Here is a 26337-nt window from a genome sequence, read left to right as displayed (position 1 = left end):
CATCAATCTCTCCGTTCTTTCATACATAGACTCTGATCAAAGCAAAATCAATTTTTCTTTTACCAAAGCTTGATAAGCATTTCTTCGTAAATTTTCAATTTTAAATAACTGTTGTATAACTGAACCTTCTAATCAATCTGTTAAAATGAATATATTACAAAATTAATTAAAAAGTTTAATTTTATAGCTGAGTTAGAAAGCAAAAGGCTTCTCATTTATAAACGCTAATTATAGGAACTATTTTTGCTTTAACAAGTTTGCTCAATAATAGTAAAATGACATCAAATAATGGAATACTCTATAGATCAATGAACATTCGCGACATAGTACTACAATTAATATTTGCAACTAATATAATTAATATTCATCGATGATATGATTATTACAATAATTATGAATTATTCATTAAGCATCAAGTATCAACGAAGTTCGTTCTATGCAATATTATGCAATGCATTCTAAAGAACGGATATTATGGCAAATGGCAGAGATTTAATGAGATAAACGATATCCGTAACAGTGGAACGTAAATGATCCTCAAAGTATAGCGTACATTGAAGCGTTTAATAGGAAGTTAAATCATTACATTGCAATATACGTCATCCAAATATACTATTCCATTTTCCTCGAAATGACAACGCAGGCAATTGGTACACAATGGCAATAAAGTGATAGAGATATATTCTTTAAACACATTGTTATAAAATTATTATCTTATTGGCAATTTCATACTCGAATTAGCAAACGACAAATCTTTGTTATTTATAAATAAAATCAACGTATCATGTATTAATCAGGTATTAATTCTTTACAGTCCAATTATTTTTCACAAATGAGCAAAGATCAAATAAGCATTTGGTTCTCATTTTCATTTATCTAACATGACTTAAACAATTATTTGAAAGAGTTTATAAAATTCCAAAATTATATATTATAGTTTGCCGATTATAATCGTCTACATTCTATTCTAAAATTATTAGCTTATATCTACAATGATTTTATACCTCAAATAGCAAGCAACAAAGCTCTGTGTGTTGCTCAAAAATAAAATCAATATCTTTCTAAATCTTACATTAATCTTTTGCAGTCCAAATTATTTTTTACAAATAAAGAAAGACCAAAAATTTCACTTTCATTTTTTATTATTTAACATGGCTTAAAGAATTTTTATTATTTGACGTATAGTTCATATAGTTTTAAAAATATACAATTTGCCGATTATAATCGTCTACTTTTAAGTCCTTGGAGAAACATGCGATGGCTGTCGTAAAACATTATTTCAAACGTGACTGCAAAGAGTTAATATCTCACAACACGTTGCTCGACATTACGTGAATCTCACATCGCGTATCGTAAAATGAGTTAACTTTGACTCAATTGGGATAACTTTAGCCCTTTTAAAAAATGCCTTGACAGCATGCGTATCCAAATCAGGACATAAGACGTCCTTAAAATATCTTTAAGGCCTGGATTTTCATTATTTGATTAAATTGTAGTTTAGATTTGACCTCACTTTAATTTAATAAATCACGAAACGAACGATTTTATGTGTGTGTAGTAACTTTAAAAAGTTACACTACAAAATCAGTTTAGTGATTAAGCATAGATAGAAAAATATAATTTTTGGCTAACCATAGGTTAACCAGTAAATGAAAAACTGTGAGCCGTAATCACGACTACGAGTTCGTAGTCGTGATTACGGCTCACAGTTTCCGGTTCTGATTCTCAGTTGATGGTTCAATTTTAGCAATTCACGATGCAGCCAGTCCATACTCGCTGTATCGTAATTGGTTAAAATAGAATCATCAACTATAACCGTCTTAGGCCTGATTTTTCATTATCTAGTTAACTTGTAGTTAAGCTTAAACTGATGTTTCATCCAATAGGCTTCATCCATGACATTATCATAAATGAAACCTATTGGATAAAATGTTAGGTTAAGTCTAACCACAAGTTAACCAGATAATGAAAAACTAGGCCTTAAAGATGTCTTAGGCCCGATTGCACCAACATTACTTTGATTTTAAGCGAGATTTAAAACTCTCTGTCTCTTTTTTGACTTTAAAATGAGGCAAAGAGAGTTTTAAATCTCGCTTAAAGTCAAAGTAACGTTAGTGCAACCGAGCCTTAAATGTCTTAATCATATTAAGGCCCGTCTACAATACACGGAGTAGGAAGTAAGAGTAAGAAATTGACCAATCACAGTCGAATGTGAGAAGAATAATCGACTGTGATTGGTCAATTTCTTACTCTTACTTCTTACTCCGTGTATTGTAGACGGGCCTTTACAGCTTAAGACGTTTTTAATATTGATAGCCGATTTAAGGATCTGAGAACAAGAATTATCGTGACACATACTTAGACATGGCAATAAGTCACATGTTATATGACTCATACGTCAAAGCTTGCTTACGTTTATAATTTACAAGTCTAATTGTATGTGTTACAATTTTTATGCTCAGACCCTAAGACCGTCTTATATACAGTTTTAAGATATCAAGACTCAATCAGAGAGCCGTATTAACATCTTAAAATATTACTATTAAAAAGCTCTAGAAAAGAACGGACTACGAATACTGGCCTGAGACATATTATGTCCAGATTTTGGCATGTGTGCTGTTTTTAGACACGGTCTAAATTTCGGTCAAAGTTTCGGTTACTTCATTTTAGGGCGTGCTGTCAATGTGTGACGCGAGATTAAACAGAAAATAGGAGAAAATATTGACGAAACTCAAATATTGATTTCGACTATTCTCTAAAACCTAATATTCACAGTCGGATCTTATATTTAAGACCGTCTTAAGTACAGTCTTAAGATGTCATAAACCAATTAGAGCGTATCAGCATCTTAAGACATTACTTAAGACGGTCTTAAAATAAGAAAGGACTATGAATACCCGCCCTGTTAAACAGGCCTGTTCAATTTAAGCTCCGGAGCCAAAACGCAAAGCCATCGATGCAAAAAAAATTCAATGTAGGAAAAATTTCGGGGATTGTAGTGTTGATACGCATCTAAGTGACGCTTATCAACAGTTTATAATTCCTAAAATCTTACATTGAATTTTTTACGTCGATGGCTTTAAGTTTTGGCTCCGGAGCTCAAATTGGACAGGCTTGCTCCAAAATATCTCGAAAATGTTAACGATACTCAATAAACGTCTCTCGATAATGCCATAAACCTATATAAACCGTACGCGTCATCGAGCTCGGCTGTCCGTGAAACGCGACGCGCGTGGAAGGTCAACGCGCCGAGACATCCCGCAGCAGCACGTGCTGTTCCGAAAACACGTGTTTCCCCCCTCTCGTCGCCGCGCATGGAAACATTCACCGAAGTCTTCCTTCTATCGGCGCAACGTATGAATGGCGCGTTGAAACGTCGCGCGAAAATGAAATATGTACATACACACGTCTTTAATCACTGCGAGTCAATGCAAGCGACCGATTCCATGTCTCGATAAAATTCATAACTGCAAGAGTTCGCAAACCGTGACGAATTCGTAACGGCGTGCTACGCTCCATTTATATCATTTTTGCGTTCAAGTACTACGAGAGACCGTGTAACGAAGGAAAAAGTCAAAATATGAAATTTGAAAGCTGTCGTTATCGCAATCAATTCACATGGAAAACGACTATCGCGCCATATGTGAGAGAGACAGAGACGGAGCGAACACGTGTCAATGCATGCAACGGGTATTACTCCGAGGAACAGCAAGACCACCTGATCTGTCGCGCTCGACCAGATTCATTTCGACAAGGTTAAAACTCGTTCGTGCAGACAGTAAATAGAGAAATACAATCGATGGACGAGAAATATTACTACAAAGATTAGAGACGATCGTGAGATAGAAAATGTAGAGCGTGTACGCGCGTAGGCAGCGAAAGGAGAACAAGGAGTAAACGACGTAAGCGCGGAACGAAGGAGCGAGGAAAGAGGTTAGAATCGTTCACCGCGGTGCTCGTGAATGCATGGCACTTACCTCGTGTGCCCGTGGATGCTGGTGATTGCAGTGTCGGTGCTCGAACATCCCACTGGCAGGACCCAACACAGCGCACATCGCGAGGAGAACGGCGAGCGGCGACACGCCGGTGCCGCGGCGCATCTTCAACCGCACTCGGGCCGCCATCACGGACAACACGCTCGATCGCAAAGCATGACACATACTGAGCGCGCCCGCCGGCGCCGCGCATTTATATGGTCGGTGCCGGCGCGGCGGCAAGCAGCGCCGCGCGACTCACGTTCGATACCCGGAGCGCGGCGACGGCGGCAGCGGTGGTGGCGGTGGTGGTGGTGGTGGTAGTGGAGGCGGCACTCCGACGACGGCGGTGGTGGCGGCAGCAGCGACAACGACGACGACGCTGTCGCTGGGATAAACCCCTCGTCGTAAAGAACCTGCGAAGAAATCGAAGAGCTTGTTGTTGCTGAGGCAAGCTTAAGGTACAATTTAATGCTGACGCGCGCTCGACCAGTTCATTTTTATCGGTAAAATAGGTCTTTTTCTTCTTCTTGATCCCCAGGTTCAATTTCCAATCCGTCTATAAAATAAGTAGTGAAAGCTGATTCATCAAGTGTTAATTTTGATCACGTGGTCTGTTTTAACGCTAAAAATGAGCGTCGAGCGTCAACATCAAAAAATATCTTTAAAGAACTCCCCATACTTCTTTGATAGAAGAAAAAACCGGCTTCTGTCAAATTGGCTAAATTTTTTATATGTGATTGTTTTTATACTAATTAAAAGTCTCAATGACCTCAGAAAAGCATAACTTTTATGGTTACTAATTAATGATTTATGTATAATATAATATATAACGGGATTTAATAATAATTAATATAATTATTATTATTATTATAGTTATTATAATACAGATTATTAAAAAACTATTAATTTATCTTTTTTAGACTAAGCTCCTTTAGGTATTGCTTTGTTAAGAAGATCAGAAACAAGTTGTAGGAAAAATCTAAAAAAAGTACGAAAAATAAATTTTCTATCAAATACGCGATTTTGAGCAATTTAGTGCTTCGTAATCGTAAAAATTGAGCTTTTCTGGGATCACGCGTTGAGACTTGATCGGAATCATAAAAACAACCACATATTAAAAATTTAATCAATTTGACAGAAGCCGATTTCCTCATGATGTATGTGGGGATTAATGCGACAATAGCGCTTTTATTCGCTCTTTAATAATGAATAGACTAATGGGAGTGAAAGACAAGAGATACAAGAGAGAGAGAGAGAGAGAGAGAGAGAGAGAGAGAGAGACTGCCTTCCACCCTTTTGTTGAAGCAAATACTGTAAAAAGTTGAAGTAAAAAGATGTTAATATGTTTGTTTAAAATTGAATTATTTAAATAAAAAGTGTTACGTATTTGTATCTTATAATATGTATCTTATAATATTTGCATGTGTACGAGATGTAATACGTATATAATAACGTATCATCATTAGAAGGAATAGAAAGCAACATTTTCGTGTATGAAATGTAGAATATGCTTTAAATATATGCTTTTTATTTTAAAACGAAATACTATCATTTGCGTATGGAACTTGCTCCATTTTTATTCATATGATTGGTTCATCGAGGGGATTTAAGTTTTCACGACGAAGAAAATACTGGCAAATAAATCATAATATCAAAATTATTATATTTTCATCATTTTATATGTATAAAAAAATGTCATATTTTCATCATTTCATCAATATAACAAATATATTTTTCGTAATTATTCATTCATTTGGACATCCCTGTAATAACTAGAAAACGATTTAAATCATAATTATTCTTTTCATTAACGAGATATATATAATATATAGATATAGCTACAGAATTTTCATAAAAAATATTGAGCATATTATATATCTCGATAAACAACTAAATAACTTTAGAACAACTATATACATATATTAATCTTTATAATAAACATTTTTCTATTATAAAATGTCTATTCGAAACAAAATGTAGACGTAGAGCAACTCGATGCTCCACGTTTTTACAAGAATTATTAAAATATTCCTCAATATAACTGCCAATAGAAAGAAGTGTGTTAATAACAAAAACAGTAACGGTTCAACAAATGAATGCCAAAAATTAAATAAAAGTACATTTTAAGATTGAACTGATGTTTTTTATCTATAATCTTGTTAGTATTTATCGGTTTTTATATTTGAGAATGGCTCCTGACTACTCAGCCAAGAACTCTGTGTTGACGGTGGCGACACAGAATCAGACGGCGGTCTGGCGAAATCGGTAGCCCACACACTTAAGCACGAGCCCATGTCCGTGTGCTCGCCTGCGAGCGTGTGTGTTACAGCACTTCGTCACGATAAAAGGCTGAACCAATAGGCGTGAAAAGTGACGATTTTGACAACGAAATGTATCTTGCGTGCCATTTCGTTATTATTTGCTTAATTGTGAAAATGTGATTTGTCTCGTACTTATCAAAGTTGTAATTATTGAACAAAACTAAAGTTAACTTGAAATTTTATGTATAAAAGTGTATATTGTACTCGTTTCAACAGCCGTGTGTTTCTGCCCGAATATAGGCTCACTTTACGTGCCTTTTACAATCATTTACTGACTGTCAAGGGAAGAAAGGACAGTGTTGTTCCATTTTTACAAGTGTTTTGAAGCGATCGCGTCATTTCATTTCATCCAAATTGTCTTTATTTAAAAATGGCACGCAAGATAAATTAACGTGTCATTCCTCGCTTCTGACGTCACGATTCCAACATGGCCGCCGCGACTAGTCAGGAGCCTTAAGTATAGCTAGATGTCATAAGTCTTTTGAAATAAAAATATATATTGTGAATTTTTATAACATAATACTTAATATGAAATAATTAATATGAAATAACATATTACGATGTTTAAAAGAATCATTCAATAAAGAAAAACTTGCAGATATCGCATTAAATATTTTGAAAGATTAATTTATATTTTATACGGTTGAAAGTAATATTAGCATGATATTAATTTGCTTTCTTCTCTATCTATGATCAACAATTAAAACGAAATAATAATAATCACTGATTCTAATTAACTAATTTCATCCTTTAATGTAACTTGGTCTTTACTGTAGTATCGTTGTTTGTGATACCCATCTTGATGTAACAAGAAATTTGATCCTTATTATTTATTTCCACGATTGGAAAGAAGTTAAGAAATTTTTTTTGTAGTCCTTACCAATCATATTTAAAATTTACGTTTAGAAATGCAAGAAAAATGGGAGTTTTTTTTAAATCTAATATTCAGTATTTATACGTCAGAACGATTTACACTGAATACATTTGAATAAATATTATATGCCGAATGACATACAATATAAAATAAAAAAGAAATGAAATAAATATATAGATAATTCAAGAAATTTTTACAGCAAAAACTTAAAAATTTAATAAAAATTAATAAATTCCATTTTAAGTATGCTGAAATCCACTGTAATAATCTCTGACCGATTTAGTACATTATTTCGAAAGAAATCTGAATGTCTTTTTTGTATATGCAATTAAAGACTGTATTAAAAATTATGTCACAGAAGTCGAAATGATATTAGTGATAACACATCCTTTGTAAATGACAAGATTGACGAAGCCTCGAGTGAATAGTCAATTCTGAGATCTCGGGCTGTACATACACACAATAAAATTTCTTTTTACGCCTAAATGTTCATCTTTAACCACCGAAGAAGAGAGTTCTTATAAATAATGCAAATAATATTCTTTCGTCGATAACTTTATTATGAGATTAACAAAATATCATTGAAATAGATTTAAGTGAGAGAAAACCGAAAAATTATTTAAACCATTCAATTATCAAACTATTTAATTATATATATATATATATATAGATAAGTATATATTTATTAAAATATATATACCTAATATAATTATCCTCTCGAGTTCTTCCAAGGTTTCAAGCATTATAGATTGGTAAAATTTCAATAGTTTTATCAATAAAATTTATATGTGTAAATGCAAAAAATCTTTACAGACAAAATATACGCAAAATCATAACCATCTTATAAGCAAACATATAGTTAAATAAACTTATTAAACTTGATATGTAAAATACAGTAATTTTCTTGTATAGTAATAATAAGATTATTACGGTCCTATCTATCAAGCTGGACGTGCAGTAATTTTCTTGTATGGTAATAATAGAATTATTACGGTCTGATTGTCGCAATGTTTTTACAAGACAAAGCCAATAAGCAAGCAAAAGAGAAACGTAACATCGAGATCATTGATGCAGCACCTGATGTACGACTGTAATTTTTACCTCGTTGAAAAAGTAAACATCGAACGCGCGCAAATTCAAACAGAGTATATCGAACAATAAAGATTAAAGCTATATTATTGACAAGAGCTAGATATTGTATTTACTTAAAAGCCAATAATACGTCAGTTATCCTGGATTATATCGAGAGCGAAGAGATAAATGAGAACTATTTTAGTAGTGTCCATAAAAAAAAAAAATAAAAACTTTGTTAACAAAGCTGCTTTAGCTATTGAATTCTAAGGGAATTTTGCGAAGGATTTACGAAATGAAACAAGTATCTTAATTTATTCGATATTATTACACGGTTTCCATATATAATGTATCCAAATATAGTACATATTTATATTCGATTAGATCTATTTCATTTTCACTCAATTATTAACAAACCATTACGTAACATTACGTATAATTAATACAGCAAATTATACAAATAATTATTATTCATACTTAAACATAATATAATATTTATGATTATGATTTCGCGCGCGCGTAATTGCAAATATTAATTTTTACAGATTTTAGCATACCATTTTTTGCTAGCATCACAATTTAAATTTACACAATGAGGACACCGTATTAAAAATTTAGGATTTACAGATTGTTTTGATCTAAGACGAGACACAACAATATCCGTCAAAGCGTCGATGAAAATAGGATGATCATTCGGTGCAGCAGCTCTTCGTATCGTCTCAATACCAAGCTAGAAAAATGAAACATAAAATAGTCTTTGTTTATCACATTAAACAATAAGTAGACTGCAGCATTTCTTACTTCTTCGGCAAGTTCTCGGCAATATTCTATATCCAATTCGTGAAGAGTTTCAATATGCTCATTTACAAATGCAATTGGTACCAAAATAAAACTTTTCTTGCCCTGTTTAACGTAACCCTTTAACGCTTCATCGGTAAAAGGTCCTAGCCACGATGTAGGTCCAACCTAAATATATATACTCTGTAATGCATATACTAAACCCAAAACATTCTCTAAGCTATCTAAAGTTCGCTAAATTTTAAGCAGCACATATATTTATGTATATACCTTTGATTGCCATACCAAGCTGTATGGATTACAGTAATTTAATTCCTGCATTACTAATGCAACTGTGGCTCCAACTTCTGCGGGATAAGAATCTCCTCTGTTTACAACCTAAAGTAATTACAGGAAAAGATAAATCAGACTAATTTCTTAAGTGATTACATAAAACGCATTAATTCAAGATAACAACCTGTAATGGTAAAGAATGAGCTGAAAATAAAATTATCACATCGTCTCTTTTTTCGCTAGGAAATTGTGCAAGTTCCTCTTTAATTCTTTCGACAAATGTTTTTACAAGAAGTGGATGCGTAGCCCATCTATCGATTATGCTCCATTTCATGCCATTTGGTGACTCTCTATAAAACAATTTTGACTTGTTTCGTGTGTATGCATTTTAACATTCTATTTTCTATTTATTCTTATTTATTATATCCTATATTGAAACAACAAGCAATAATTTAATTTACATATAATGTAAATATTGTCTGTGTGTACAGCAAACATACATGTACGAAATAATACAATATTTGCCGCATCTCCAATTTAGCGCATCTGCTTATAATAAATATGTGAAAAATAGATAATAAAATCAAATATAAATGAATAAAGAGAGCCATAATTAATTAATCTTTCATATCGATCTATATAATTAATGATTATCGTATCTAAGCTAAAAGTACATTAAAAATATAATAATCACCTAGTTTTGTAATAATTGTATATAGCATTAAAACTGGAACCTGAAGTTGAACAACTATATTGAGGATATTGAGAAAAAAGTACAGTATGTTGTACTCCATCGCTGAAAAAAAAAGCACAACTCATTCAAATTACCTTCATCTTTCTACAATCATGTTTACATGTTTAGATTATATTACACCTAAGAAAATATGATAACCGTACTTGTGTATCCTCTCAAGGGTATCTTCTGTGAGAGGATCTGCGTATCGAAAGGCAACATAATACTTATGAGGTGCAGTTTCAGGCGAAATTTTATCCAGTTTTTTGCATAAAAGTTCGCCCTGTTTATTCGTCCATCGTAGTATTGGCGATCCGCCACCAATCTCAGAATACTTTTTCTGTACTTCTGGAGTACGACGTTTGGCTATCCAAGGACCTAATTTACTGCAACATATTTCTATAAAAGATATCTCCTACATAATACTCCCTTTCGTACTATGCATATAAACTCTATAAGATTCAGATTAAAACCTTTGAACTGGAAGTTGAATCATATCACGATCAGTCATTATTCTTAATAAATATTCATGGACTTGATCGGTATTGGTAGGGCCACCCATATTTAACATTAATATACCAGTTTTTGGTTTTATATTGTCTTTGTCTACTGGATTTGCAGCAACAGAAGCGTAGCACCTTACTACAGCAGAAGATTTCGTGCATTGTCGTCCTATACAAAATTATATTATAATTACATATTGATATTTCTTTAATAACTGTACATAGAAAAATTTCGGAGGCAAATTAAAATTACAAATATGAAGTTAAATGTAAAACGCCACTTGACAGGCCAGAAAAACTGCACAAACCATAACTTAGAGTAATATATCCTTTCATGAAATTTATAAATTAAAAATTTATTATGTTAAAAAAAGCTCATAAATAAAAAGTAATTAATGTTAAATAAAAAAATGTGAAAGAAGGGCTGTGGGAGTCAGCGCAGTTAACATTGCGAAATATATATCGTATTTATTACAAATATCACAAAAAGACGTTGAATACAAAATTAGATGTTTCGACTCATCTTTGAGTCATCTTCAGTACAAGCTAACAGTAAATTAAAGTGCAGCTAACTGCATTTGCATGGTTTGTGTGGGTTGTCCATTAATTAATATTACATGCCATTTTTAACAGTGCGGTATATTCTAAACTCGACATTAACATGGCTAATCATTTTCTAAATCTACGCGCGGTAAAAAAATGATTTATCACTAACATTATCATTGTTCAATAAGATTACTTTATTGTTTCTATATAGAAATGTGATTTAAAGTATCAAAGTCTAATGACTTACCGAAACATAACAGGCTCGTGAACAGATTGTTAATGCTCATGTCAAAATGGCACTTAATAATCCAGACTGAAAAATTAAAAATTGCAACGTAGAGGTTATCGAGCGTAATGAATTGTGCACTATCACGATGATAGATTGACAGTAAAACGTATATACAGTTAGATAACATCAAGTTTGACCGCCACGATTAGGTTAGGTTCGACGTGATACACATAAATACATGAATAATCGCGAGTAAATAAAAACGAGTAAATAAACAGATACGGTTTATTAAATCAATCAAAATTTCTAATTCTACAAAACTGACTTTCTCAAATAAATAATAATAGTTTCAACAAATAGAAATCATTTGAACAAACAGTAAAACGTATAAGTATTCGATTTTTCTTTTACATATTTATTGCACAATCATATTTATATTATATTGTATGATCCTTGACAAATGCATCTCTTTTCTGAAATAAATTTTTTAAATAAATGTCTACTAAATTCACGAAAAACCATAAAATTTTTTTTGCTACGTGGATAACTCCTCGGAAATTGGCACTTTGCTTGCATTTAGCATTACGGCTACCAGATAGCGCTATGAACATCTACACTAGCCATGCAACAAAAATACCTATATTAATAGAACGAATGCAACACGACAGCGTCAAAATATTATATTTAATAAAATCATTAAAAATCTAAAAGATCATAAAATTCATTCATATACAAATATTTTTCTTTAACTTGTTACTTTTAACGCATATTTTATTTATTTACTAGCAAAGTAACGTGCATTTGTCGACAATATCTAAACGGTGCTGCCATCAGTCGTGAAATTTCGAAACAACGATGTACTGCGTTCCACGATTTTATTAAACCGGTTTATGAAATAAATATACTGCTTGTCAAATTAGCCTATATGATTCGCAATTAATTCACTGTTTTATGACAACGCAATTCACCGATCGATCGCGATCACTCGATTTTTAATTTGGCACCGAGCATCTCTCGTGGTTTGCAGACCCGATTGGATCGGCATTTTAACCAGCACTGTCGTGAACGTCAGACTTGAACGAACCACAGTGGAATAATGACAGAGCGAACGGGCGAGGAGTTGACATCGTCGGAGCTGGGTACTCTAGAATTGTAAGTAATACGTACCGTAACTGCGCAACACCCGTTGTGCATCACTCGCCGCTTTTCTGATCCTCTGTTGTCCGCTCTTGCCGCAGCTGGGAGAACGCGTACACGCAGGAGCTCGACAACTTCCACGATCACGGCGACGTAGGCGAGATATGGTTCGGCGCGGCCAACACGCGCAAGGTCGTACGGTAAGCGAAGCCAGGAACACCGGCAGTCCGGCACGCGAACACGCGTCTCGTGTCGTACCGCAAGTAAATAGCACCGCGGAAAATCAATGGGCTTTCCCGCGGAAACGAAAACAGCCGCGACGCGATCGAGACTGTTCCTCGCGCGGCACTGCTGGCGACATCTGCGAGACAGAGTCTTGCCTTCTCCGTCGATAACGTTTCGGTCTCCGCGGCGTCGGTCTCGCGATAGTCTTTTCTACTGCGGATAATTGTTAGCTAGATTTAGAAATAATAAACTTATAGATTTTTTGTTGATTAACAATTATTTTTTTCTTTCTAATATAATTAATATTAAAATTACCGATTTATCTCTATTTCTACTATTATTTAAGTGTATTATACTATTTCTATATTCTATATTTTTTCTGAAAAATCGGATGAAGGGAAAGCAAATTGATCAAATTAATCATATTTACATATCACAACATAATGTACTATTACAAATTTAAATAATTCTTACAAAACACACACAGTCATTTTGATTGCTTTGATAATTCTTAATATTAATAAATATGTTACGCATTTAAAACTACTAAATATCTGGGATTTAATGTTTATTATAATTTTTTTATTTCTTTTGTAATCCGAAATGATTAGAATGATTAATAATCATATAAAATTTTATAATCTTTAAGCAATATTATGTGTATGTGAAATTAATAAATTTTTTATATGATAACAATTAATATTTTTAATTTAATATGTAGAGAAAAATTCCGTACTAAAAAAAGCGATTAATTTTTTCTAAAACTTAATCGGTATAAAATGTAATCTCCGTTATTTTTTTAAGATATTGAAAGTGAACAAAGGAAAATAAAAATAAATAAAAATTGTTGCTCGTATAGCTCCGAAAATTTTAGAATTGATATGAAGAAAATTATTTTTTAGATGGATTGCCACGAAATTGGATTTAAACAAAGAGAATGATAAGATAATCGACGTAGGATGCGGTAATGCAATGACTTTGGTGGAACTCGCGAAAGAAGGATTCGCAAACTTGACAGGGGTGGATTATTCACAGAAAGGGATAGATCTGGCTCGTATAGTGTTGAACGATAACAATTTGCCGAATGTAAAAATAGAGATTTGCGATATACTCAACAACACATTGCCGCTTGATTTTAAAGTCGTTCATGATAAAGGCACTTACGACGCTATTAGTCTAAATCCAGAAGATTCGATGGCAAAGAGACAGAAATATATAGAAAATATATATCGCATTCTTTTGCCAGGAGGATATTTCGTCTTGACGTCATGTAACTGGACCAAAGAAGAATTGCTGAAGCATTTTGCTAGTCGTTAGTACAATTATTAATTAAAAATTTTAACTCAACACACTACAGCTATGACAACTACGCTTAAATTCTAAAGCATCTTATTTGAAGTAAGTGAACTTCTATCTTAGCAATTGATAGAGGAAAGTTTAAATTGTTTATCTACAATTTAAAGTCTCACATAGTATTGGGATGGAACAAAAAAAGTTTGTAGTGCTACGAACTTTAAAATTCAAACAGTTGTAACTTCGTTAAAAATGAACGAAGTTTAAATTAAAGAAAAAGGTTTTAAAGCTAAATCTCTACTTTTAAAAAATTACTATGTCTTTTCTGTGAGTTTATTAACTTTTACATATAGAAAACTTTGATATAAAAAAAACAACGAACTGGACAAAATATGAAATTTATTTTACTTTGTGATCTGTCGAGTGCAAAAAAGTTTGCGAAAATTTGTGACTTTCTATAATAATCTTTCTGTTGTAAAAGCTTAAAATTTTTCCTTCAAAACTTTTTTTTTAAGTTTCCTAAGATATTTTTTTTAATTATCACGGTTTAAATAAAAAAAGCACTTTGATTGTTCAAATTCTATTTAAAAATCATTGTACCGCAATTAAAAAGGATTCTTAAAGCTGAAACTTTGTTCTATCGAATGATATAATTGCTAAATTTTAATAAGACATGTTGATATGTTATAAATAACGCTACGAATTTTTGTTTCAACCTAATACTAATTGTACAGATTATGCACCATCTAAAAATTTTCGTTTCAAATCCAAATAACCTGTGTTGAGTCGAGGTTGATATACATATATTTTAAATAGTTGAAATATAAATCATTAAATATTAGTTGAAATACTAATTATATGTCATATAATTGTTATTATGTATTATTTAATTTATTATAATATTCTATCAATTATCACGCGCGTGCATTTATTTATGATTTCTTCGATTGGTTAATGAAGACGTGTTTTTTTTCATAAAATAAAATTATTGCTTTCACATCATTATCTTTGGAATATTACAAAGATGATCTCTCTCTCTCTCTCTCTCTCTCTCTCTCTCTCTCTCTCTCTCTTCGAATGCATAACTCAATTATTGTCCGCAGATTTTGAACTCAATAGTCAACTTCTTACGGATACGTTCCAATTTGGCGGACAGACAGGAAACACTGTAACACAATTGATATTTAGAAAAAAGTGATAATGGAGAAATTCAGGTGTACCACATTAAGATAAATAAAATTGTGTCTAATTTGTAAAAAACGTACGTTTGATACTTACCTATTATTATGAATACCTTTTATTCAAAAGAATAAACACGTATTGCGAAAAGATTCAAGAATTTATTTGTGCAAGAAATATCCAAATACATAAAACAACGTTAGAGTGTGATCAATAGCTAATACTATGTTTTTTTTCTTGATCATTATTACATTACAAAGTTTACAAAAGATACTTACACTATAATAAATTAAACTCGGCCATTAATCTATGCGATTAGTAAATGTATGATAGCGAATAAATAAATATTATTTATCTATTGTAAATATTATCTTGAGTATATTTATGTTAGTAATTAAAATATTGATTATATTTGTAATTAGCAAAAGTTTATATTTTTCACAGAACTTATTTCATTGTTGCATATTTAAATCGATTTGTAAATTTAAGGCGAAATTCACGTAACATTTGATGAACATTTGAATTATAATTGAATTTGAGGGAAATTAGAATTTTAAAGTATTTATGTAATTGTGTCGTTTGCAATTTTGTGAGAATTTTGTCTTTCTACGAATCTTTTTTTTATTATATACTTTGTGCATTGAGGAAAATATGACAAAGGATAAATCATTTTAGTATATTGTATTATAATATATTATTATGCATCTTTATAAACATTTTTATCCTTTAATGCAATTAAAATATGAAGCTTAATCACGTACATTGCAAAAATTTACTATCAAAGCATTATTCTGTTATCTCAAATTCTAAAAATAGTCAAATTCAACATCTAATACTAAATTTTATCTGAATTATACTAATATTATATATTGTTTTGTAGTCTTCTGCACTCGTGTTTATTATAATTATATAACAGAATAAGAATATATAATAATAGCAATGAAATAGTAAGCTATGACACACAAAAAATGGAAAAATTTGTATAAAATAATGAATTTGGTGTTTATCCTAATTTAATTATCATTATAACAACCATAACAATATTTAATTGTAAGAATTTTAACCTTTCGACTCCCAAATAGAACGAGCTGTTTTCTAAATTCACTCTATGGATAATCATTTCAGAATAATTCTACTAGATTTCAATAATTTTCGTAAATTTTTCCACAAAGTTTTTGTAAGCGTTTATTTTGAGACAAATAAATGCATAATATATATAATTTTTAAAAAGCTTTCGAAAAGATATTATTTATTTATTTGGCGGGGGGGGGGGGCCGATTCCTATTCGCCTCTTTTAAAAATATTATTTTATAACTATTTTAAAGAGTTAGCTTTTATTTAAAATTTAAAAAAATTAATATCAATTTAATAACATTAAGTTATTTACAGAATTGTTTATTAACAAATACTGTTCAAAAACTAGAGTGTACTAAAAAAACTATTATTATAATAATTATTATAATTAGAGTTTTAAAAATATTCTATATCGAAATCAATAAAATAAATGACATTGTATTATATTTTTATGCGTTGATCTGTTTATTTATTGTATTTTAATATTATTTTTAACATCATAAACATGCTATTATACAAAAAAATTTTTTGAAGTCAGTTTCTTGCCTCTGAGAATTTATGTCTGAGAAATCAGAATGGAAGTCGAAAAATTAAAGCGCTTAAAATACTGACGTAAGAATAGAGTAAGGATCAGTTGCTTATTTACGATTGATGATTGACAGTTACAAATGATTCAGAATTGACGTTCACCTTTTTAACTTATTTTCACTACGAACATAAGTTGTACATTAATAATTAAATTACATTCTTAATACAATAATAGAAAATCATGTATAATTGTTGTGTAATCGTGAAAGTTTTCTAGATGAGGCATAATTGTTTATTTCTACGGATTTCTAAAATTGAGAAACAATTGGAAACTCTAAATTACTTATTGTTTCTACAGGAATAATTCGAAAATATTTAAATTTGTTTTCGTAAAATTTAAATACAGTATTTTATATATCTTATCACCAGCTATATAAGACTGTCAATTATAAACTGATATATTGACTATATAGCTGAATATGGAAATAATTTTCTAATAGCGTTTTTGAATGCAGTGAGTTTAACCCAGATCATATTAATGACGTCACATGCTCTACTTTAATTTCTGATTAGACGAGGTCTTGGTATACTTGAGGTTAACTGACTTGGGTTGGGTTCAAACTCGCTGCGCTCGAAAACCCTATAAGTATAAAAGAAATTAAAGGGAAATATTTTACATGTATTATTTGCACAATATATAAATTATTCTAAAAAATCGCTACTTTCTCTAAATAAACGAAATAAGAATAATAACAATCATCTCAGTGTGAAGAAATTAATCTTGATATTTTCAAGTTTTATACTACATTATGAATAATGAAATACAATAGTATATTATTATAATAGTATTATAAAATTTAAATAATTTACATAAGATACATAAATATTATTTTATACAATAATTTGTTCAAAATTTACTGATAAAGATGACAATAAACCAAATTTTATTTGAAGAAAAAAATTGTTCCTCTGAAGAATTCAAAAAGAATAACTTTAAGAAAAAATGCACGACTATTTTATACAAGGGAAGATTCTTTCGTAGTTCATAGTTATTTGACACATAAATGTGCATTACCGTTCTGAAATGTATTCGTACGTATATATCTTACTCTTTCCTTGAACTAAACAGACACTTTTATAGATATGTATTTCTAAGCGACTTTGATTTGTTGGTTCGAAGAATTATAATGTTTTTCTATTGTGGGGGTTATCGTACAGACTCAGAAGTTCAGGACAATTCTTTAAAAGATTGAATATTTTAGATGTAGATAAATCTTCCAAGCACAAGTGACGCAGCCAAAAGAATCATTGTATGCAACGTAAAGATGGACGAGCAACCTACGAAGGATGTAAATATCTTATGCTTAAATTTTTTAATGATACATGCACGTACATGAAATGCGATATTCAATTATTTAATAACAATTTTACGAGAAAAATTCCAACTTCTGTTTTGTAACAACACATACTTGTGATTACAAATCTTAAAGCAACTGAAGTTATTACATTTTATTTCCTATACTAATTATAGATAAGAGACGCAGTATTTAACAAGAAAATTATTATGTTTTTCCAATTTTTAACATAAACATAATTTGGTATATCTTGTTTATTAAGCAGTAACATGTATATTCATAATAAAATTATTATAATATGTTTTATAAAATATGTAAAATATATATAAAACCATTATAATATATTTTATCGCCTAATAAGATATTTTATAATTCAGCCAAAATTAAAGAAAATCAGATGAACCATTCTACATTAAAATTAATACTTACATTTTTTATTGGCGTTGAAAGTTTTATTTTAATCATTATTTGCAATTTTAATAATTATTTTACTTAAATTATTATAAAAAATTAATTTATTTTTGAACTATATTATTAAAACAGTAATAATAAATGTTACTTTTATGTTAACTGTCTAGATTATAGTTAAATGTATAATATGTCGCGTTTCTAACATGTTAATAATAATTCTTGTAATGCAAAGAGAAATAAATCTTACCGTTACAAATATACAACGATGGAGGCTTTTCGACAAATCCTTCTTCGCAATAACAGTGTCTTCCTGTGTTGTTATTACGTACCACACAGTGGGCATACTCTATGCATTCTGAATCGGATTTGCAAGATGTATGAAGTGCTAAAAAGTAACATAGTTTTTAATGCAATTTAAGAATTTGTATGAATGATTTAAAAAACGTAAAGTAATTTCTTCCTGTATTTCTTAATTTTGTTTACATTGTTTATTGACCATCTTAAAAAATGAAATACTATATATGTATATATATATATATATATAAAAAATATAATGTACTATGTATATAATAAATATAATAATATTATATTTACAAATTTATTTTTACCAAACCCCGATATTTATCAAATTTATGATTTATACATCATTTCGTATGATTTTAATTATTGTAAATGTGCAGTTTATTTAATTTTTCGAGCATGAATATAACTTTTAAGCATCGATCGATTCGTAATCACGATTAATCACCCTTAAAATGTTCGCTAGGCAATTATCGGCAACTTCGCCAAAAGAAGAGAAACATGCACAGTGATCATTTAATCAAATGAAATTGCCGAGTTTCCGGATCGTTTCACGAGCCTCTAATATTACGTATCGAACTACAAATTGCTTCGTACACGTTATATGACTTCCAAAGTTTCAAAATCTATTGCTGCATCGTACCAGGTACGATTTATTGCTGTCACTTGTAATAATTTATTATTAATTAGGTAATGTAAATTTAGTATAGGAACCATGTAGTTACGTCTTTAATTATACATATATGAGCATGTTTCATAACTTGTAAAATATTATAATAAATTTATGTCATCTTCTTTCTTTCAAAGTTAGTAACTAAATCTACTGTTTTTACTGTTATTGCTGTCCTACATTCACGCATTTTCTTATCATGAAAAAAAACTACAGAAAAACAAGTTCTAACTACTGAAGGTAGGTCGAGGCGGTACTCCTTTACCGTACCAATTTGCATAGATAACCATAGACCGGCTATGAACAGTATCACACGTGTGTTCACGTATTGCAATGTAGCACGTAAGTTTATGCAAATCTTGATACTACCTTCTTGTTAAAACAAATTTCCAAATTCGACTAATTTCAACAAATTATAATAAAACAGTAAATATAACTAATACATGCGAGACATAAAAAATACATACAAGCATAAAAAATTAAGTAGAAAATGATGCTATACTTTATATTGCATTTTTAAAGACTATTAAAAAATATTTTAAATATATTTGCTCATAAATTTAAAATTAATTTTCTGGTAAAAATTGGTTTACCTTTGAATTTCAAAATGCATGCACCATTAATTGGTGCTGAGGTATCGGCGCAAAGACATCGAGTTTTTCCAAGATCATCTGCCATGCATGATGTATTTTGAATTCCAGCACAGTCGGTTTCCAACTTACACTCGCGAGCTGTACCAGCTGCAATTGTATTATACCATGTATAATATCATTCTATGTAAGAAACTATAATTTTATTTGACCTTTAACTAGTTTAATGCATTCTTAGTTTCATAAAAATTTATGCGATATTATTTTAGCAGATTACTAGAAATTATATCTAGATAATAACTGAGATTCTGCAGTAATCAATTCAGGAGTGGGATGTTACAGAATTCAAAAGCATTCGTTATGCTTGTTTTTTATTTTTGTATATAGAATGTCTCAAAATTCGCAAATCAAAATATTACAGCAAGAAAGTCATCACGCGCAATCACTACAATTATCGATGCGTCAAACAATCGTTTAATAAAAATCGGTAAATAATCAATTTTAAAATTTTATATCTTAAAAACTACTACTAGGAATGGAAAAATGACAAATAGTTTTTAACTTTTTTTTTTCAAGAACTTTTTTACTGTGATATTTTAATTTCACAAATTTCAGAATGTCTTGTATATCAAACTTTTCTTTATGTTAAACTTATCTAATAAATCTTCTATAATTCTTTATGTTAATGCTTGTATTTTTTAATATATCTATAGTAATCATTTTATAAGTACAGAGAATTTTTACTTGATATTTACATGTTCGAAGAATTTTTTCGTTCTGTTTTCCTTTATTAACGAATAATACGAAATCATCGTGAAAATAAAACACTTATATAATAGTTCATCTTTATAATACAGTTTTTACTTAATTGTAAATTGTCTTAATTATACAAGTGTATATATAGTGTCAATTAACGTAAAAATCATGATGGTTATAATGATCTTTGAAAACCATGCAGATTAGAAGTCTGACATTTAGTAAACCATTAGTATTCGTCTGCATTTCGGTTCAACTTTGACAATCAAGCATAAAATTTTTTTAACTACACAATTTTAAGCAGTGATTAATAGATATTAATTTGTATATTCCTATAAATGTCGATTAATGCTTATAAAACGTGCTCGTAACTGTGCTACAGTTTTGAAATATGCTGGAATAACAGTATCATAATTTACGCGTTAATACGGTTATCACGCCTAATAAAAATTACATTTTATATAATATCTATAATATAATTAAGTTCGTGTACATACAGTAACTATAGAAATATTACTTGTAATGATTACTTTCGTCTAATTTTAAGGACAGCTGAATTATAAATCTTGAAGAATTCTAAAAGATCTACATTAATGAAATAAGGAATAAAAGATATATAGAAAATAAATTAGCATTTTTGTTTTCTTAATATTACGTTATTAGAAGATAACATAACAGCCTCATTACATACATTGAGATCTCTCTATCTACTATCTATAAATCTATCTTAAACTAGAGTTTAGATTGAATTGTATTATGAAAGATGAAATTAATATGAAAATATGTTATAAATTGTTATTTTATAATAATTATCTTTAAAATATAACTATTTAAAAGCATTATATTACAAGTATATTATTTTTAATTTTTATTTATTACATACTTGGTGTAGGTGGCGGTGGATTCGAGTTCTGATTCTGTGTATTACTCTTCCCAAAAGTTGTGAGGGCAGCGGACAACGGCGAAAAGATTGATACGATTAACAGAACAGACAAAATTATTTGGGGACTCATTTCACTTCTTATGGTTTTTCGATGGTTACGCAAATGATATTTAATTATTACCACTTGTATGATCACAAATCAAAACTTTAGCAAAGATTTGAGAGAAAAAATCACTTCCTTTCCCGCTTAGAATTTTAATTTCTTCACCTCGATGCTTTTACTTTAAACTATTCCCTTTGTCTTCTTAACAAATTAATCTCGGCTTATAATACACCAGATCACTCCGATGAAAGTCTGACTAAACTTGCGACGGCAAAGTTAGATGAGATTGTTCTTCGCACTTTCGATCCACTTACGCGGAATACTAGTATGTTTGATTCCAAGACTGCGTGTTACAAGGACGTTGGAAGGCCTTTTAAGCCTTCGAAGCATCCCCACTACGAAACCTACGTGCTGCCACTACTAAAGCAGAAAATGCTCTGCCATAGGGTGGTTACTTTACCACGTTCCTTGAGATCTGAATACAAAGCTAGCTGGTTGAACTTCGATCGCCTCGAAAGACGCGACTAGACGTTCTATTAGTCAGCCCATTGCTGAGCATTACCAGCAAAATTTATAAACCTAACACATAGTCTGAATCTGACTCCCTTTCAGAATATTATCCGGAAACCTTCCAAAGCATTCTGATTTGCATCATTTCTTTCTATCTATTCCAAATATAGATTCTCATATATCAATATAGTGAATTTTAAAAATTCCCAAACAAATCTGTATTTAATTGCAAAATCCAGTTATAATCTTATAACACCAGCTTTTATAATGTTACATGTCTGATCTGAGGCAATCTTTTATAATTTTTTACTGCAGTCATATCAACGATCTATTCAAGTTTCCCCCGTTGATTCAAAAAACATTAAGGGAATGTTTGTTGAGTACTTTCTTCGTAGTATATATACTTATTTCGCAATCACGAGATTATTGAAGTAAAAAGTTGGTCTCATGCTATCGCCGAATATGGGTTACATGAAATGCCTCATCTGAAAACCCCGCAATTATTTTAATTGACCTACATGCGCTGAAATAAAATATTCGTTTGGGTTGTTACTATTTACATAAAACAATAAACAGAATTTGTTTGTAAATTAACATTTTTAGAAATTACTGCAAAAAAATGTTTTAATTTACAAAATTGTTGTGCTCATTCTTCTTATTGTTTTTCTTTCCAAAAAATTTCTTGAAATTTTTTTCATTGTTCGTAAATTTTGCTTTTAGAATTTGCAACAAATAATTTACGTAAGAAAGATTATTATAATCAAAAAGGATTGGATAAAGTAGAAGATCCTTAGATGAATATAATATATTTTTCCGTATACTGCTTTCAGCGCTATTATGCGAGTTTGATGCTGAATTACTATCTTCACAATCATATTCTCACCGTATTTATAACGGCCGTACTTCTCAATAATTTATATTACGGGTAGGGTGTAGTGGTGTATTCCGTTTCACGCATGATGCGCATAATGTGTTAATTAATTTCTTTTAATATATACATATATATTAAATATGTGTGTGTGTGTATAAATGCTTTATGGAAAGAATCTAATATAACATCTTTTTATTTATTACATTAATACTAAAATTATTATATTAATTACATTATTGAACAATTATACAAATAATGAAGAAAAACAATAAATTTGGTTATTTTATATTTTATTGCAACAAACGATTAGTTTGGTTATTACTTATTCACTATTCCTTTTCAAAGAACCATTTTTTAAAAGTATTAAGTTTTCTTCTTGTTTCTAAGTTCATCATAGTGCATAGTAAAAATTCTCAAACAGCTAATATCTCAAAAAGTATTGATTTATCTAAAAAATGTTTGAAACAAAAGTCACAGAGTTTTAAAAAAGTTATCAGATAACCGTTCGAGAACTTTTATCATGCACATTATACCAAATTTCTTGGAATCTGCAACCTATATACAGTCTTGCCTTTTTTCTTAATTTACATTTTATGCTGTCAACCTTTACTTTTATATCAAGGATTTTGACTAACTTATCCAAACCGAGTTGGTCCCTTGTCAGCAGGTGACTTTATTCGCAATACATGTATACGTGAACATTCCGCTGTATCCAATCCTTTTTTATCATAATCGTCAGAAAATAATTACTATGCAATTATATTTTTAATAATTTTGATACTTTTCTTTTCATAATTGCAATAATCTCTTTTACAATATTTGTCATAAACTTAGAAATAAGAAGAAAACTTGATACTTTTAAAAAATGATTCTTTGGAAAGAAATAGTGAATAAGTAATAATCAAACTAATTTTGCAGTGCCAAAACAATAATTTTATTATACATAATAAGAATAGTTTAAATAATAAATTAATTAGAAATATGTTAAGAAGGACTATAAACCATGAGAATAAAAATAAAATATAAATACTAAGCAAAATATATTAATAGGTGTTAAACAAAATACAACAAATTAAAAGAAACGGCGCAGGCGTTTCGACTCCGATCGGGTCATTTTCAATGTTAAACATGTAATATCTTTCAATAAAATATTTATATAAACATGTTTAAAATATCTATTTGTATAATTGCTTTTAAATATCGGTTAGATTAAAAACAATTTACCTACTGCAAGACACTTTAGTATCATCGCAAAATATGTTATATTTAACAACATGAAATAGAAGTATAAAAATATATAATTATAATCTTACTTATTTTTTTAGTAATCTCTAAAAGTAATGTGGCTATACAAAATACGTATATCTAAAAATTGTGCTGTATTTTTCCTACAAAATTACGTTTAAATATCAAGGCTTTCTCTTACAATTCTTATAAGAAATTTTCTTGTTTCTTCTGTTATTTCTTCTGTTATCACATGCTCGGCATCGCGACATTGCTTCTTCGTCGAAGCTCGAAAACTTCCATCAAGCTCGAAATGTTAACTACGCAAGTTACAAAGGAGGCGCATCCGGCAGCTTGTGCACGAAAGCGACTGAAAATTTATCGTCGTGTTGCCAGTATTTTGTAGGCAGACAGTCATAGAAACGTATCCACCTGCACGCCAAGTGCATCGCGCCTTGTCTTGCAACGTTTGTACTGTTTATAGCAGTAAAAAGGCGCGTGTCGGATTGTCGTGCCAATTTTATTTACAACAATCGCGTCGCCTTTTGTTTCAACGAGGAAAACTCTCCATCGATCGTCGATCACGAAGGCTCGCGTGTGATTCATAAATTTAACAAGAGGCGTGTAAGACGTGATTTATAAGGTAATTTGCTGGAATGCTCGTCCGGCGATCGAAATACTGATCGAACTGTCGTGGTCGATCTTGCATGTTTCACGAAACTGTAAGGTGTAAGGTCACCGCGCGATTAAGCACGTGATTGGCTGAGTGCTGACATTAATAAAGAAGCGCAACTCAACAACAATCTTGATAAGATCAGCAGGTATATTTTATTTATACCGCCTCACATGGAAACATTGCGAATACTAAAATAATGAAAAACATACGGATGCAGTAGCTTTATATTACGTCTTATGCTCATCGCTTATCTAATTACATGGATTCATCTGTATGTACTGAAGATTGCTAAAAAGTTAACTGAAACATGTATACAAATTAGTAATTAAATATGTAAAATACAATTTAATAATATTGAAATTTATTGCTCACATAGTACAGTGCTAATTCCCAATAGCCAAATTTATTATAATTATGTTTTTTATATCAGGGAATAAAGATTATCATTCGCGCATTTATATTTTATTTAAGATTTCATTTAAGTGTAACTTTGAATATTTTACAATTCTTGCAGCATTCCATTTTCAATCAGTTTGGATATTGAAATTGCTGAATGAATTATCAATTTCTTTTGTGCAATACACAGTGCAATTTACAAAATATATTGTTCCATATGTTTTTAATAACTGATAGCACTGATGTCTTAACTACCAATACGAAAAACTAAGCATATTGTTAGATATAGTATGATCGATAAATAATTAATAGCAATTTTATTGCTTTATTTAAATTGACGTTGTATTTACTCCTACATTACTTGTAGGAGTAAATACAACGTCAATTTAAAATTGATTTTAAAGTCGAAACAATATGAAAGAGAGGAAAGATTGTGCACTTTCAGTATAATCAAGAACCTATTTTAAAGATATATGAGCCTGACCTACTTTTTCAATTCTATAATAATCAAACAACCAATTGCAATCGTCATTCGGTCAATGCATGGAGGCGTTATCGCATTAACGCAACTACGTATAAATCGTAAGAAATTAGCATGAATAAGTTCAAGGCCTATGCGCAGTCATATGAGCAATGCACTAATTATTTTATAGCATGCTTTTGTCAAATATCTAATACAGATTTTACAAACAAATTTCGTGAGCACATTGCATATTAAGTATGCAACGCATTGCGATAGAAACAATTGAATTGTGTTTTATATATAAACGCCGTATATTCATATTAATTATAGCAACAGTAATTTCTGTAGTAATCAAGAGACACGTTAGT

General features: G+C 30.4%; 4 protein-coding genes across 8 annotated transcripts in view; 1 reads left to right on the top strand and 3 right to left on the bottom strand.

The window, feature by feature from the left end:
- The window catches only part of Invadolysin (leishmanolysin-like peptidase, invadolysin), a 299512-nt gene extending 295336 nt beyond the window's left edge, over positions 1 to 4176 (bottom strand). Inside the window, exon 1 of the mRNA XM_018520496.1 lies at positions 3978 to 4176. Coding sequence (XP_018375998.1) covers positions 3978 to 4160 — 183 coding nt within the window. The 5' untranslated portion in view covers positions 4161 to 4176. The remainder of the gene's footprint in view (positions 1 to 3977) is intronic.
- A 4582-nt stretch (positions 4177 to 8758) lies between these two features.
- Positions 8759 to 12567, bottom strand: FeCH (ferrochelatase, mitochondrial). Of its 5 annotated transcripts, none has more exons than XM_018520492.1 (9): positions 12493 to 12567; positions 11344 to 11409; positions 10521 to 10719; positions 10212 to 10433; positions 10009 to 10110; positions 9499 to 9664; positions 9312 to 9419; positions 9045 to 9209; positions 8759 to 8973 (listed from the first exon to the last, which is right to left on the bottom strand). In XM_018520492.1, the coding sequence occupies exons 2-9, from the start codon at positions 11381 to 11383 to the stop codon at positions 8776 to 8778; spliced, it is 1200 nt and encodes a 399-aa protein (XP_018375994.1). In that variant the 5' UTR covers positions 11384 to 11409; positions 12493 to 12567; the 3' UTR covers positions 8759 to 8775. The 5 variants fall into 5 exon arrangements, with proteins under 5 accessions (XP_018375994.1, XP_018375992.1, XP_018375993.1 ...); XM_018520490.1 differs by lacking the exon at positions 12493 to 12567 and adding an exon at positions 11845 to 11883; XM_018520491.1 differs by lacking the exon at positions 12493 to 12567 and adding an exon at positions 11865 to 11882.
- LOC108769476 (protein-lysine N-methyltransferase mettl10) lies at positions 12347 to 15194 on the top strand. Its single transcript, XM_018520493.1, has 4 exons — positions 12347 to 12477; positions 12564 to 12662; positions 13590 to 13999; positions 15084 to 15194. Exons 1-4 carry the CDS (start codon positions 12422 to 12424, stop codon positions 15176 to 15178), a joined length of 660 nt encoding a protein of 219 aa, XP_018375995.1. The 5' UTR covers positions 12347 to 12421; the 3' UTR covers positions 15179 to 15194.
- A 2686-nt stretch (positions 15195 to 17880) lies between these two features.
- Positions 17881 to 22162, bottom strand: sosie (oogenesis-related protein sosie). The gene is made up of 4 exons (XM_018520500.1): positions 21727 to 22162; positions 20091 to 20237; positions 18775 to 18912; positions 17881 to 18099 (listed from the first exon to the last, which is right to left on the bottom strand). The coding sequence occupies exons 1-4, from the start codon at positions 21854 to 21856 to the stop codon at positions 18020 to 18022; spliced, it is 495 nt and encodes a 164-aa protein (XP_018376002.1). The 5' UTR covers positions 21857 to 22162; the 3' UTR covers positions 17881 to 18019.
- Positions 22163 to 26337: the final 4175 nt, after the last annotated feature.

Source organism: Trachymyrmex cornetzi, unplaced genomic scaffold (assembly GCF_001594075.2).
Source record: "Trachymyrmex cornetzi isolate Tcor2-1 unplaced genomic scaffold, Tcor1.1 scaffold908, whole genome shotgun sequence".
Taxonomy (NCBI): Eukaryota; Metazoa; Arthropoda; class Insecta; order Hymenoptera; family Formicidae; genus Trachymyrmex; species Trachymyrmex cornetzi.
The sequence above is the reverse complement of the archived record's forward strand: the minus strand, read 5'-3'. Positions and strand labels throughout refer to the sequence as shown.